At 53.0% G+C, this 12434-nt stretch overlaps 1 protein-coding gene across 3 annotated transcripts; it reads right to left on the minus strand.

Annotated features, from left to right (window-relative positions):
- On the minus strand, positions 1–11459 carry CAP1 (cyclase associated actin cytoskeleton regulatory protein 1). Of its 3 annotated transcripts, none has more exons than XM_042887825.1 (13): positions 11424–11459; positions 7437–7548; positions 6978–7078; positions 6349–6426; positions 4867–5010; positions 4683–4768; positions 4075–4180; positions 3786–3963; positions 2924–3111; positions 2612–2735; positions 2428–2510; positions 1768–1911; positions 1–1391 (listed from the first exon to the last, which is right to left on the minus strand). In XM_042887825.1, the coding sequence occupies exons 2-13, from the start codon at positions 7528–7530 to the stop codon at positions 1308–1310; spliced, it is 1410 nt and encodes a 469-aa protein (XP_042743759.1). In that variant the 5' UTR covers positions 7531–7548; positions 11424–11459; the 3' UTR covers positions 1–1307. The 3 variants fall into 3 exon arrangements, with proteins under 3 accessions (XP_042743759.1, XP_042743758.1, XP_042743760.1); XM_042887824.1 differs by lacking the exon at positions 11424–11459 and adding an exon at positions 7964–8230; XM_042887826.1 differs by lacking the exon at positions 11424–11459 and adding an exon at positions 7677–7909.
- Between the last annotated feature and the right edge of the window lie 975 nt (positions 11460–12434).

Genomic DNA, 12434 nt, shown 5'->3' on the forward strand with positions numbered 1-12434 from the left:
TGAGCAAGTTGGCATTAACTTTATTCTATCTTCTGTATAATCTTACGTACATAAGAAAGGTTTTTTTCCACAAGCCTCAGGAGAAGACGAGTACAAGTCACAGGACAGTCTTAAAATAAAAAATTGCATATTTTTGTAAGTCTTGTCCTAGAGAAAGAAACATTGACACTTTACAGAGGAAATGCATTTAAGATATGCTTATGCCACCCGAGGCATTGGAAAAATGAAGGTCAAAGCATGTGCAGCTCCCTTTATGGGTCAATACAGTACTATGTCTTAGCTGCAGCTCTCTGTTCCAGTGCTACAGAACAGAGGCTACAAGCTTCCATCAAAATAAAAAGCCAAGCAACGGGGGAAAGGGCAGTCTGAGAAGATTCACCTCTGGTGACTGATTGCAGACGAGGAAGAGAGCAATGAACTGATTTGATCCCACTTGGGCAATTTACAATACTGCACTACTGACCCTGGAATGAAGGAGACCTTTCCTCTGCAGGAGGAACAGGTTCAGAGCTGTCTGGAAGACTGAACCTGAGTTCAGCTGCTCAGAGCAGGAAGCCCTGGAACAAAGCCTCCCTTGAGAAGGTGGAGGGCTCATGGGAAGAGATGCTCAGCTCCAAATTACCAGCAAGACTGCTGGAGGGGAAAAACGCAGTTAGTTCTCCGCAGTCTTCCTGTGGCACTGATTAATAGAAAGCCTCCTGTCATGGCACAATCAGAAACACACTGAGCTAATAGGAATGATGAAAGGGAAATCGGGGTGGAATGCTATGGTCCAAGTCCTCAGCCTTTGGTCCAACAAAGCCATTCCCAAGTCCTGTAATGCCACTGGTTAGTATAAAGAGCTGGAATGGGCAGCTTCCAGGACCTTCTTCAGATATTTGCAATAGCAACCGTGTACTTCTGGACCCCAACAGACATCATTTGTTAAAAAGGGAACAACACTCCTCTCACAGGATCAATTTGCCTGAAGGCAATACAAAAAAAAAAGAAACCGAACAACACTCTGAAAGCCAGCTGCCAGTACTGGCTTTGAATTCACCCAAAATCTGACATGATTAATTGGTGCAGTTAGATCAGACAAGGGAGGGGGGAAATAAACCTTCCTGCTAATAGATGTGGACAACACCTGGCCCGTCACCTATACCAAATCCCAGCCAGAGGTATTTCAGTGATGGCAGGTAGCCGTGTCTCTCGGGTAGAAAAGCAGTTTGAGAGCAGAAAGGTACGAGAAATCTAAGAGAATCATCTGAAAGCAGATTTGTCCCACAGCAGAGCCAGGGAGGGCACGAGCCTTGGAGCCGTTCTGCTTAGCCAGCAATTTCTGTCACAGTGGTAACCAGCTTCTGACCGTTCCACACTGTCTTGAACTGTTCTGGGACAGGGAATTCAGTCTGGAGAGTAAGAACAGAAATCTGTTGTCACGAGTCTGTTTATGACCAAGTCTGGTAACTGCTCCCGTTGTTTTAGGAACTTTAATGTATGTGTTACGTCCCCTCTTGTACCAACAAACACCTCCCGTTCTGTCCCCCCCACGATCCTGAGGAAGAAGCAGATCTCACAACACAGTCACTGTAAAGAGAAACAGCCCCATTTGCTGATTTTAGCATCTAATTGTCATTCACAACCTCCAAGCCTAGCATTAGAATGGCAACTCCAGAACCATCCCTCCAGGCTCATCCCAACTGTGGCCCATTGTGGGCCGTTCCCGTGGGCCTCAGAGCAAGAATCGCGCGGCGCTCCTCAGCCGAGGTCCAAACCGGCACTTACAAAGTCACCGCCCTCGGCGGGAATAAGGACGTTCATCTCTGAGGACTTGGCACTGACGATTTCGCAGTCTAGGGAGTTCTTGCTCAGATACACGTGGCAACCGTCTGTTTTGTTGATGGAGATCGTTGGCACTTTACCCATTACCTACGGAGCGAGCAAAGGAGCACTGAGGATCGTGAGCAGGGCAGCCCTGCTCCTGGCCCTTGTCCTCAAGGGAAAGGTTTGCCCCCTCTGCCCACAGACACACTGAACTCAAGGACTTCCACCACTGGCAAAAATTTAAGGTTATTTCTTGTTCTGATCTCTTGACAACAAAACCAAATGGAAGATTGGGCAAGCTGCTTGCCCCGGATCCAACATCAAAAGTGGCATCAGAGTAGATTCTACTGCTGACCTCCTCCTTCGGCTTGCTGGCCCTGTTGCCCACCTCACATAGGCTTTTATCTCAGTCCCTGAAGCAGCTCAGTGAGGCACAGTTCAGCCCTTTCCTGAAGATGGGGCAGCCTCAGCTGCACAGCAGTAGGACGGGTGCTTTTTTTCCCAGTCTTTTCACAGATGCCTGTTGTTATTCCAGAAATCCAGCTTCCCCCAGAGGCAGGTGCTACCGGCACCCTGCGCAGCAGTCGCACTGCAGGCAGAGAGCAGGGCATCGACACTCACCTGAACTTTGATGTCCCTGCTGTTTATTATCTCTACGATGCCCACCACATCATCAAACACCAGACCTAGCTTCTTGCAGTTATCTGCAAAGATAAGACAGGGTAGCTCACAGAAAGGTTTTAGAGATCTAACCTGCAAAAAAAACACCATGCAAAAATACAGTTTTCAGGGTTGCTCTACTTACCAAGGGTGATGGAATTGATCTTGCCTTTGATCTGGAGTGTGCTATTTGTGCACTTGAAAACATATGCTACCTGCTTCAGTTCTGTGTCACTGATTACCAGGTTAGTGGCGTTTTCCTGGTTTTCCTGGAAAGGCAGGGAAATGCACCTTATTTTTAGAATGCAGACCAACTCATCAGCACAGCACGACAGTGGAGCTCCCTTAAAAGCAAACTGCATGTATCAGGCTAATGTCTCTTACAAGAAAGGAGACTCTCCTCCCCTGCTGCAAAGCTCCCATCCCACCAACCCTCACACTGATGCCACGCACTCACCACTCTCCACTTTTTGCCTTCTAATTCTAGCAATGCAGGTTGCTTTGGAGAGGTTTTTTGGGAGGGATTAACACTACAAGCTGGTTTGGAAGAAGTGAAAGGCTTGGGTCCACTTCTTATAGGACCTCCTTGGTTCTTCAGTGCTGGATTCTTGTGGGTCTTCATATCATCTGAAACATGTCTTAAGCCTGCAAAAGAAATCCGGCCTGAGCTCCAGCTTTCCTCCAGTAATGCAGTTTCACAAACACCAGACAGCAGTGGTCAATACAATAACATTTTTTCAGAACGAAAGTAGCTCCTGAGGTTGGGCTGAAGCCCAAGCACAAATGGTAAACAAGTGAAAGAGGAAGCCAGAAACACGGATGCAAGTGATGCTAATGAGGAAGTACTGCAGAACCAGGAGGCCCTCACTGTTCTGCTCTGTAGCTAGAAAAAGCCTTGAGCCAAGCACCTTACCTTTGTTCCACATCTGTCCTGAATGTTAACCAGGTAACGTATGAAGAGGGTAGGTTTTGTGCAGATCTGAACAAGTACGAGATCACATCTTTTGTACTCGAGGAGGACATGCAACTAAAGAACTCCCCATCTCCACCCCAGCCAGCGATTAATCTCTGCCTACACCTGACAGATGAGGCTGAGAACACCAGCTCAGACGGACCTCCTGTGTCCTTGTGAATTGCCTCAGGGCTGCTCTTGGCTGCCAGCCTCTCTCAGACCAGATGCTCTTTTGTTCTGGGGAGCCTGCTTTCTAAAAGCAGGTACAGTCAGGGATGGCAGCAAAAAGGCAGTCCTGTAGCCACTCAGCACGGCATTCTGGCCCGAGGCTGCCCCCCTCCCCCAGCTCGCCTGCTGCGCCACTTACCCGACGTGATGCCCTCTCCCCGATTGATCTGGGCAAAGAGCGCAGATCGGGTCGCAGAGTCGTCCGCACCAGAGCTGGGGTGGGAGGGAGCAGGGGGGGGAGGAGGGCCGGGGGGAGGCGGAGCCGCTGCAGCGGGGGGCACGGATGGCGCTTTGGCCCCTTCTGTTGCCACAGGACCCTGCAAGAGGCGGCAGGAGGAAAGGCATCGCACCAACTCAACCTGCTGCAGGACTGCAGTACTCCAGCAGTGCTCTCTCAAGAGGCGCCCGCAGGCCTGCTCAGCAGTTACCGTTTTGCTCCAGGTCAGCCCCGTGGTGTGGTACTCCTTGATGTAGGCCTGCAGCTCGCTCCAGATACGCAGGTAGGCCTTTACCCAGTCCACTTGCTTCTTATCTCTGAGGACACAAGGAGGTCATGCGGAGGCAGCAGGTGCATTTGCCATCACAGCTCAAGGACTATAGACAGATCATTACATATCTGCCTCAGCTGGACCAGCACTGCGGTCTCACAGCTCCAGCACTGAGTTCTAGCCTCACTATTCATCTTGCACTTGCAGGCCAAAGGCTGCAGGCCTGCTCTGCACTGTAACCCATTTAAACTGAGGGGTCTGATGACTCTGACAAGACCCATACCCGAGACAAGACTTGTTCCCTGAGAAACCGTCCAGCCACCAGATGATGCTGAGACAAGAATAGCAGGACAGGGCTGCAATCTGAATGCAAGGACTCCCAACTGTGAGGATTAGGAATGAACAGCTAGGTGAGGTTTTATAAATACAGCCCACCTTTAAAAAAGAACAAATTAAAGATCAGGGTAGCTCTGTTAGCTACCGGCACAGGCCCTGCACACCCTGCTAGCTGTCTTCAGAGATGCTTTTAAGAGAAGAGATGAACTTACACATCCTTGTACTCCTTAAGGATACGGTTGGTGTAAAACATGGCAGCATCAGTCATTTCCTTTACATAAGGACCAGGCTTTGGAGACTAAAGAAGAATGAACATCTTGGTATGAAGCAGCTGAGGCAGCTGGCTCACCAAGCAGCCAGACTCTTCCCACCAGCCCACTTCCCTGCATTTCTTACCATGGCCACCCAGCCCAGGGCTGGGATGCTCTCACTGACTGCTGATAAGTGATTGAACTGTTTGCTGCCTCGGTTCTTCTCCCTTAAATTCTGCACCATCTGGATTTGCTCTGAAATCGGTTTCAGAAGCGTTGAAAACACATTCTGCAAGGCAAGAGGGACAGTAACAATTGAGAACATCGGTGCTGTTCTGGAAGAGTTGCATGCCTTTGTGAGTGGCTCTGCTGAGATGACTCTCATCCAGAGGAAGACCAGCGGGCCTAAGCTGTGGCTGCAGCCCTGCCCAGGTCTGGCCCTCCCACGAGCCGAGTGTGGTCCCACAGCCCAGCTTCTCCAGGGCTGAAGTCATTGCTCCCCACTGGATTGGTACTATGGGAGTACGCCAAGAACTGTGACTCATGTGCAACCCAAGAAACACTGACAAAGCTGTTAGTAACAAGGACAGAAATAGCATTGCCTTTCCAGTGCTCTTTTGTTCTAAAACAGTTTGTCAGATGTTTCTTCTCCTTCAAAAACCCTTAAAGAAAGGTGCTGTGCAGGCTTTTGCAGTTTGAGATTTACAGCCTGCATTACGATAGGAGTCACATAAGATTCTCAACTCATCCTGTCAACTTCAGAATTCAAGTTACTTCTCAAGTTAATCCCAGCCTTCAATACTTCAATGATAAGGACAGTTTCTGTATGCTGTTCACCTGGAGCACTGAATGCAAGTGTTTACAAGATCTCTGAGGTCAGAGTAGAGCAGTCAATTACACATTTTCCGTTATATTTTACAGTGACTGGAAAAGTACCACAGCTATCACAACGTAACAGAAGAAGCTATGACTGAGCCAGATAACAACTGCTAAGAAAAGCAAGGTGGGATCCTGTTGCTCGGGAAAAACAGTTCCCAAAAAGGAAAAGCCAATGCACTCAGAATCAAATTCTCACTCATGCATCCTCCTGAGAGCTAGCAGTCTAGAGAAAAGTGTTAAATTACTTGCTAAGGAGAAATCAATCCTAAAAGCCAAGCTTTTATTCAGAAAACATCCAAGAGAGACAAGTGTCTTTTCTACTTCAGGAGCTTCATGCCTGAAGCATCACATAATGAAAAGCACACTACTGAGACCCCACTACAGCTCTTGTCTGGTTTGCATCTTGGGGAACAGTGATTGTCACGGTGTTGGTGCTCAGGTGAAACCTGAGAGGGGCAGAAGCAGAGAGATGATATCCAGTGCTGCTCTGACAGCTACGGATCTCTTTGCATCTCTGCAAAACGCCCGTTCTGTAGCTCCACAAATCAGCCTTCAGAATTCTGCCCAGTACCAGTGAGCACCCACAACAGTTCACACCTTCAGCAACTCCTGCCTTATTGATCCAGGAGTCTCCGGTCTTCCTCTGGTTCCTCTTTTGGAGGAACTGGAATGTCCCAGCTTTCCCTACAACTGCAGGCATCCCGTGCTCTCAGGTAAGGGCACGCAAGGTGTGATTTGCCAGACTTACCTCTGATGGCTGTTGATGTTGAGATGCTGTCACCAGAAGGGACCTCTCGGTCATCAAACCTGCATGAACCATCTCAGCCTGAGAATAAAGAGAAACATGAGAGAGCTTCCATTTTCTCCAGCATAACACTGCCATTCATTTGAGCTCACGCCGTCCCTTCCTTCTAGTTTACAAGGCAGTTATGGTGTCCTAAACACTGGGAAGCATAAGGAGATAAGGTGTTAGTGATCTAGTGATCCACAGAGCTGCCATAATTTTCTCCACACACAAAAATCATGTCGTAGCCTAGGCCAGATCAACCCTCTGCCCTTCTTCTGATTTGAAGGCACGCATAATCTGTTCTTCAATTTGATAACACATCCTTGAAGACAGCTATCTTCAGGGAAAGCTGATGAGAACTGTGCAGCTCTCTGGGTGGGCAACGCACAGGCATCCTACGAGCTCAGACCAAGGCCTGTGAGGAGAGCCAGGTTCTCAGCACCCAGAGAGTTCAGACAGTATTGTATTCATCTCGTGTGTGGGTCACAATCCACCAGAGGTTATCTGGGCAACTGTCTCGCATCCTCAGGGTGACTAACATCTGACAACACAGTGCTAAGTAACGGAGGGAGAAGAAAAGGATTCCTTACATGCTTCTGCACATCCCCGCCAACTTCTTTGCTGATGGTGATGTATTCAGCTACTGGGCCAGACAGAATGGCATCGAAAGCCTGCACATACTGAGCCACTCCTGCAGAGAACAGCACAGATATCAGCACATGGCACACGGAGCTCCCACAACCGCTGCACTCCCACCCACTGCAGCCGAACTTTTCGGAGTTGGGAAGGCGGTGGCTGCAGCCCAACGCGCAGCTGGGCACAGGCAGGGGAAGTGCTGCAGCCACAGGAAGCTGCCGTCGGGGCCGGATGGCAACCACAGCTCTGTGCACTTGCGCAGTAAGCTCCACGAAACTCGCTTCCTCTCACACCCCAGCTCCTGCAGCAGCCCCTGCTCGCACCCCAGGGCACTGCCCGCTCTGCAGCACATCCCACCGAGGCCCGGCGCCACGCTGGTGCTCAACAGGTGCTCCGGAAGCCACGAGACTCACCCGGGGAAGAGCCATCTCCACACATGCCAGGCCCTTGGCACACGGTCTCCAGGCGCTCCACGGCCCTCTCCAGCCGTTCCACCAGCCGCTCCATTGCTGCGATGTCCTCAGCCTGCACAGACAGACCGCAGTGATTCACGTCCTCTGACGGTACAGAATCCTACACTGAGCGTCGGAAAGGCTTAGCAGCAGCCTGCGATCCTGTGAGACAAACCCTCCCAGCTCCAGAAGAATTTCTACCTGCGCTGCGTCCCGGTGACAGACAGACTCTCACATCAGCAGGGATTTCGGATTATGCAATGGACATGCACATGGCTGCTTTATATTGCCACAGTCACTCCTTAATGGCTATATTGTTCCTGTTCCACTGCACAAGCCTGCTAACCTTATAAGGATATTAAAGCTTACACCTTCCAGCCTTGCACTGACACCACCCAATAAAGCAAATGTCTGTGCAGAATCTCAGTGCAACTGATTATTGGCCAAAGTCCCATTCACAGCAAATCAAATCAAGTATGACTGCTTACCAGAAGGAGTCTGTAGCTCCTCGGGGTTTCAATTCTACAAATGCGTCCACAGGGACCTCCTGGAGCCCTGAACGCCTCCACAGAGCACTTACAGCTCCTGCATCGCTGCTGCACAGCGTCAGCGTGTGGCATGAGCTGCCCTGGCAGCACCGAGGCGAGCAGCTGCAACTGCTGAGATGGCAGAACTGCTTCCACAACAATGTGCCCCTGTTTGTGCTCCCACCAAAGGCTTTGGCATCTGAACTGCAGCATCTACTCTGCAAGCACTGCACAGGAAAGTGACTTAGGCACATAAATCACCTGAGGCTTCTCATCTGGAGGAGTCTGAAGCGTAATACGAGCTTTCCATTAATTTCTGCTTTGTAAAGACTCTGCATGGAGGAGCATAGCAAGTCACCCTCAGAGCACACTAATGCCCAGGGAACGCAGGGAGGGAATAGCAATTCAGCAACCGTGTTTTTATCTTATCACCACTCCGTCAAAATATTTTACAATGTGAATCACCGCTGTGGCCAGAACAGGCTTCCTTCTGCTCAGCCCTGCCTGAGGAAGGCTCTCCCCAGCCCAACAGGAAGGCAGCGCTATCCAACTGCGCTCGCCAGCTGAGACCAGATCCTCGGAGCCCAAACCTGCAGTTCTAACACTGCTTTGTTTCTGCTCACAAGCTTCGGTCGGAGATCAACTGTGGCCATTCTCACACCTCAGCCGCCTACCTGCGGCAGCAGTGAGCTCCAAGAGGAGGCAGCAGCGTTCTGCCCGCACAGCAGCGAGCCGGGGTGGCCGCTCTGCATCAAACTGGTCAGCAGCCTCTGGAGGGCTTCCAGATGCATCAAGTTTAGACAGGCTGACACTTGTGGGCGGTCACCCACAGCTGGCAGTAACGAATACTTCTTTTTTTAACTCGGTATGATGCAGAAATCCTGACCGCAGGACCACCAGCACCCTGCTGCAGCAGGATGCATCCAGAACCGGGTTCACGTCTACAAGTGGGAGTGCAGACAGCAGCAAGGCCTGTCCCCACTCTTGCAAGCTTAAAGAGGAGCTTTTTTCCCCAAAAAGGCACCACTAAGGAAGCTCTCCCATGCCTTGAGCACAGCAGGACACAGGCATGCAACACAGGGGCATCAGGAAGGACAACAGGTTCATGGAGTGCTGGGTGCACAAAGCTGCAATTCTGCACCCTTGATCCACACCACATTCCACACCAGGCTCTAATCTGATCAGCCCCATTACCCAGTCTCAAACTGCAATTCAAATCGGGATTACGACCAGTAAGTCCAGATGGAGAGCAGTTCCTGTCCCAGCAATAAAACGCACTGTTGCACAGGGCGTAGAGTGTAAATTCCAGATACTCTGTTGGGCTTAAGGCCCCTTAGAAAAAGTGTTCCTCGAAGTCCTGGTTCCTGCCATTAGGCACATCCGTCCTGCACCTCGGCTGGGTCTCCCTGATGGGAAGCCATGAGCCCATAGCACTCAGTGCCAGCTCTGCAGACCTGAAACTGCCTGGCAGATGGTAAAATCACTTCCATTTCTTTAGCGGGCAGCATTAAAGCAACTTGGAAGAGAAGTCATTTGGTAAAGGGTCTGGGAGGTGAGAGCTACGTGCAGGCAGCACAAGTGCTAGAGCAGGCAGCTACACCATCACTCCTCACACAGCCATCCTGCCTCACCCCCACTGTGCTCTGTAGATGCTCTTTTGATCTACAAACCCAGCCTGGATAAAATAAAAAGGTTCAGCTCCACAGACAAGAGCCTAACGGATATCAGTAGCCAGAACATGCAATTCAGAGAAGGCAACGTTTACAGAGGGGAAAAAAAGATCACAAATAGACCTGCCTGGGCAGCACCTGAACAGCAATTTAACTATTGGCCGTTGGGAATGCAGAGGAACTTGTCAGTAAGCAACAAACTGACTTCACAGCTCTCAGAACGCACAGCGGGATGCCACCAGCCTTCCTCAAAGAGGAAGCTGAGAACCGATCACATCTGAGTCATTTCTGCTCTGCGCTGTACCATGCCCAGAAAAGGGAAAGGCCCCAGAGCTGTGCCACGCAGGGCCAGAGTGCAGCGACGGCAGCAGAGTTCAGCTGAAGCCCTTCCTGCTGGGGCTGCAATGCAGGCCTTAAATCCACGTCTTGTTTAAATTCAATTGAACTTTGATTACCAATGGAGTGGAAGCTACGGACTCTCAGCAAACGCCTGTGCATTTCACCCTGGTGCAGAATGCCTATTAATCTGCACAGCATGTTTGGTTAATTTATTAGCTAATCTTTACTTCCTCGCAGACTTGGGAACACAGGTTTGAGCACACTGCACAGCATGCAAGCTCTCATCAACAAGACCACTTTATAAAGCAATTGGAGCAATAAAGGGACGAGTTTTTTTCTTGTAAAAACAACACAGCCAATCCTACACCACAAACCCTAAAGAGGAGTTTCCTGTTTAGAGACCATCCCGGGGTCAGCGCGTCCCCGGCATCCAGCAGGCGCTCAGAGGAACAGCAGACACCAAACTGCCACAGCCCCAGTCTGATGGAGCCGCAGACTGCAGCTCCAGAACAGAGCCCAGCCCACGCCTCGGTGCAGCACAACGGAACGCTGTCAGCAACACGTTTGCATCAGCTACTTCCTGCTCTGCAAGCAGAGATGTAAAGATGGGAGAACTAAATTAGGAACATACCACAGCTTATTCTAGGCTGACACTGGAATATCTCAGGGGATCAGCTGCCAGATGACTTCCAGCGTTTATATCTTCCAAAAGACCAAATAATTTTTTTTTCCTAAAACGGTTCAGCTCAGAAAGGAAGGCCCTCTTTGCAGCGCCGCGGGGCGCAGCCCGCCGGTGGCCGACGAGCACGGAGCTCCACGCGGCCACACAGCAGCACCTGTTGGCAACGCCGAAGCCCGGGTGCCCACCGCTGGCGGCTGCGATCTGCCGCGTCCAGGAAACCAAAACCGCCTCGAAGAATTCACCTTAGCCGATCTGAGCTCTGCCAAATAACAAATTCTCCCGAACTCGTTACAGACGGGACGCGCCACGGGACGGGGGCAGCCGCGGTGCCCCGAACTCCCCGGGGACGCGGAGAAGGCTCCGCGCCGGGCAGGGAGCGCTGAGGAGGACAGGGGAAAGGAGGAGAAAGGAGGGGAGCGGCGGTGCGGCCGTCCCGCAGCGCTGAGGAGCGGCGCCCGCGCCGAGCCCCGCCCTGCGCCCCCCGCGAGCAGCGCCCCGGGGCCGAGGGCGGCGGGCGGAGCGGGCAGCGCGGAACGGCCGAGTCCCGCCACAGGGGGCGGCCGGGGAGCCGCGCGGATCCCCGCCGCGGCCGCCCGCCCCCACCGGCGATACAGCGCCGCCGCGGCCGAGAGAGCGCTGCCCTGACGCTCCTGCCACGCCCCGCAGAGCGCCCGGCCCGCAGCACCCCGCGACCCCGGCTGTGGCGACACTGCGGATCCGCCGCACTCACCTCCCGCTGCCCCGCTGCCGCCGCCGCCGCCCAGCACCCCCCGCACCCGCCGCTTCCGGCCCCCGCCCCGCGCACCGGAAGTGCGCACGGCCCGGCGCGGCGCGCGGAGAGGGGAGGAGCCTTGGGCGTCGGCGGCCTGCGATTGGATGAGAGGGGGAGGGGGAAGACAGGAGGGGCGGAGCCCCAATAGGGAGGGGCTTCTTTGGGGGCGGGGTTCCCGCTCGGGGCGGGGTCTCGTGGGCCGCTGTTGCGGCGGGCGCGGCTCGGAGGGCGGCGGCCGTGCTGCCCCCTGGCGCCGGTCCGTGCCGCCGCCCCGCGCCCCGCGGCCTGCCGGCGTCTCGTTCTGGGGCAGAGCGAAATGGGAGCTCCGCTCCGCCGCGACACGATGTCGGCAGCGCGGGGCCGTCCGTAAATCATTAACAGCAGCCCACCGAAACGCGGCGGCAGCCTTTGTGTGCGAGGCTGTTTGCAGAGGGGAGCGTGACCTCCCTCGGTCCCTGCAGCGCAGCCGCTCCGCGATCATCTCCCGTGTCGGAGCGTTTCCGCACGCCGTCATCACCGCTGCACAACGTGGCCTTCACTGCGGTGCTGGAGCTCAGCCCGGGCGGTGCTGTCAGTTCCTGCGCTCATTTCCCCCCATCTCCTTTCTTAAAAGTCCCGAATAGAAGAGATGCACTCAGCAAGGAATGTCCAGGCACGGGCTCAAGCTGACAGTGCTTTTAGCCCCTTCAGCTGCATGCAGAGCCTGAACGGAACCTCCCTACGAACCCCACAGAGGCAGAGAAGAGGAGGTGGGGAGTGAAATGCCACTGTTTTATGTCCGAAATCTGAGAAAGAAAAGGCAGCAGCGATTTCACAGCCCCGGGCAGCAGCGATGGACAGCTCAGCTCGTTTTCCCCTGCTGAGGTCGTTGCGCTTCCACTGGGCCCGAGCAGCACTGGGCGCACATGCAACCTCCCCAGCCCGTGTTCTCGTTCCTATTTCTTAATGCTCCATTCTCATTCCCATCCT

This window comes from Lagopus leucura, unplaced genomic scaffold (genome assembly GCF_019238085.1).
Source record: "Lagopus leucura isolate 7727_CA_CO unplaced genomic scaffold, USGS_WTPT01 Super-Scaffold_100123, whole genome shotgun sequence".
NCBI lineage: Eukaryota > Metazoa > Chordata > Aves > Galliformes > Phasianidae > Lagopus > Lagopus leucura.

Coding starts and splice junctions, on each gene's coding strand:
- CAP1 (XM_042887824.1), bottom strand. CDS start 8,215: ATGCTGCAGTTCAGATGCCAAAGCCTTTGGTGGGAGCACAAACAGGGG. Junction 4,769..4,866: donor CCCTGGGCTGGGTGGCCATG/GTAAGAAATGCA, acceptor ATTCTTCTTTAG/TCTCCAAAGCCTGGTCCTTA. Junction 2,511..2,611: donor GATCAATTCCATCACCCTTG/GTAAGTAGAGCA, acceptor TTATCTTTGCAG/ATAACTGCAAGAAGCTAGGT.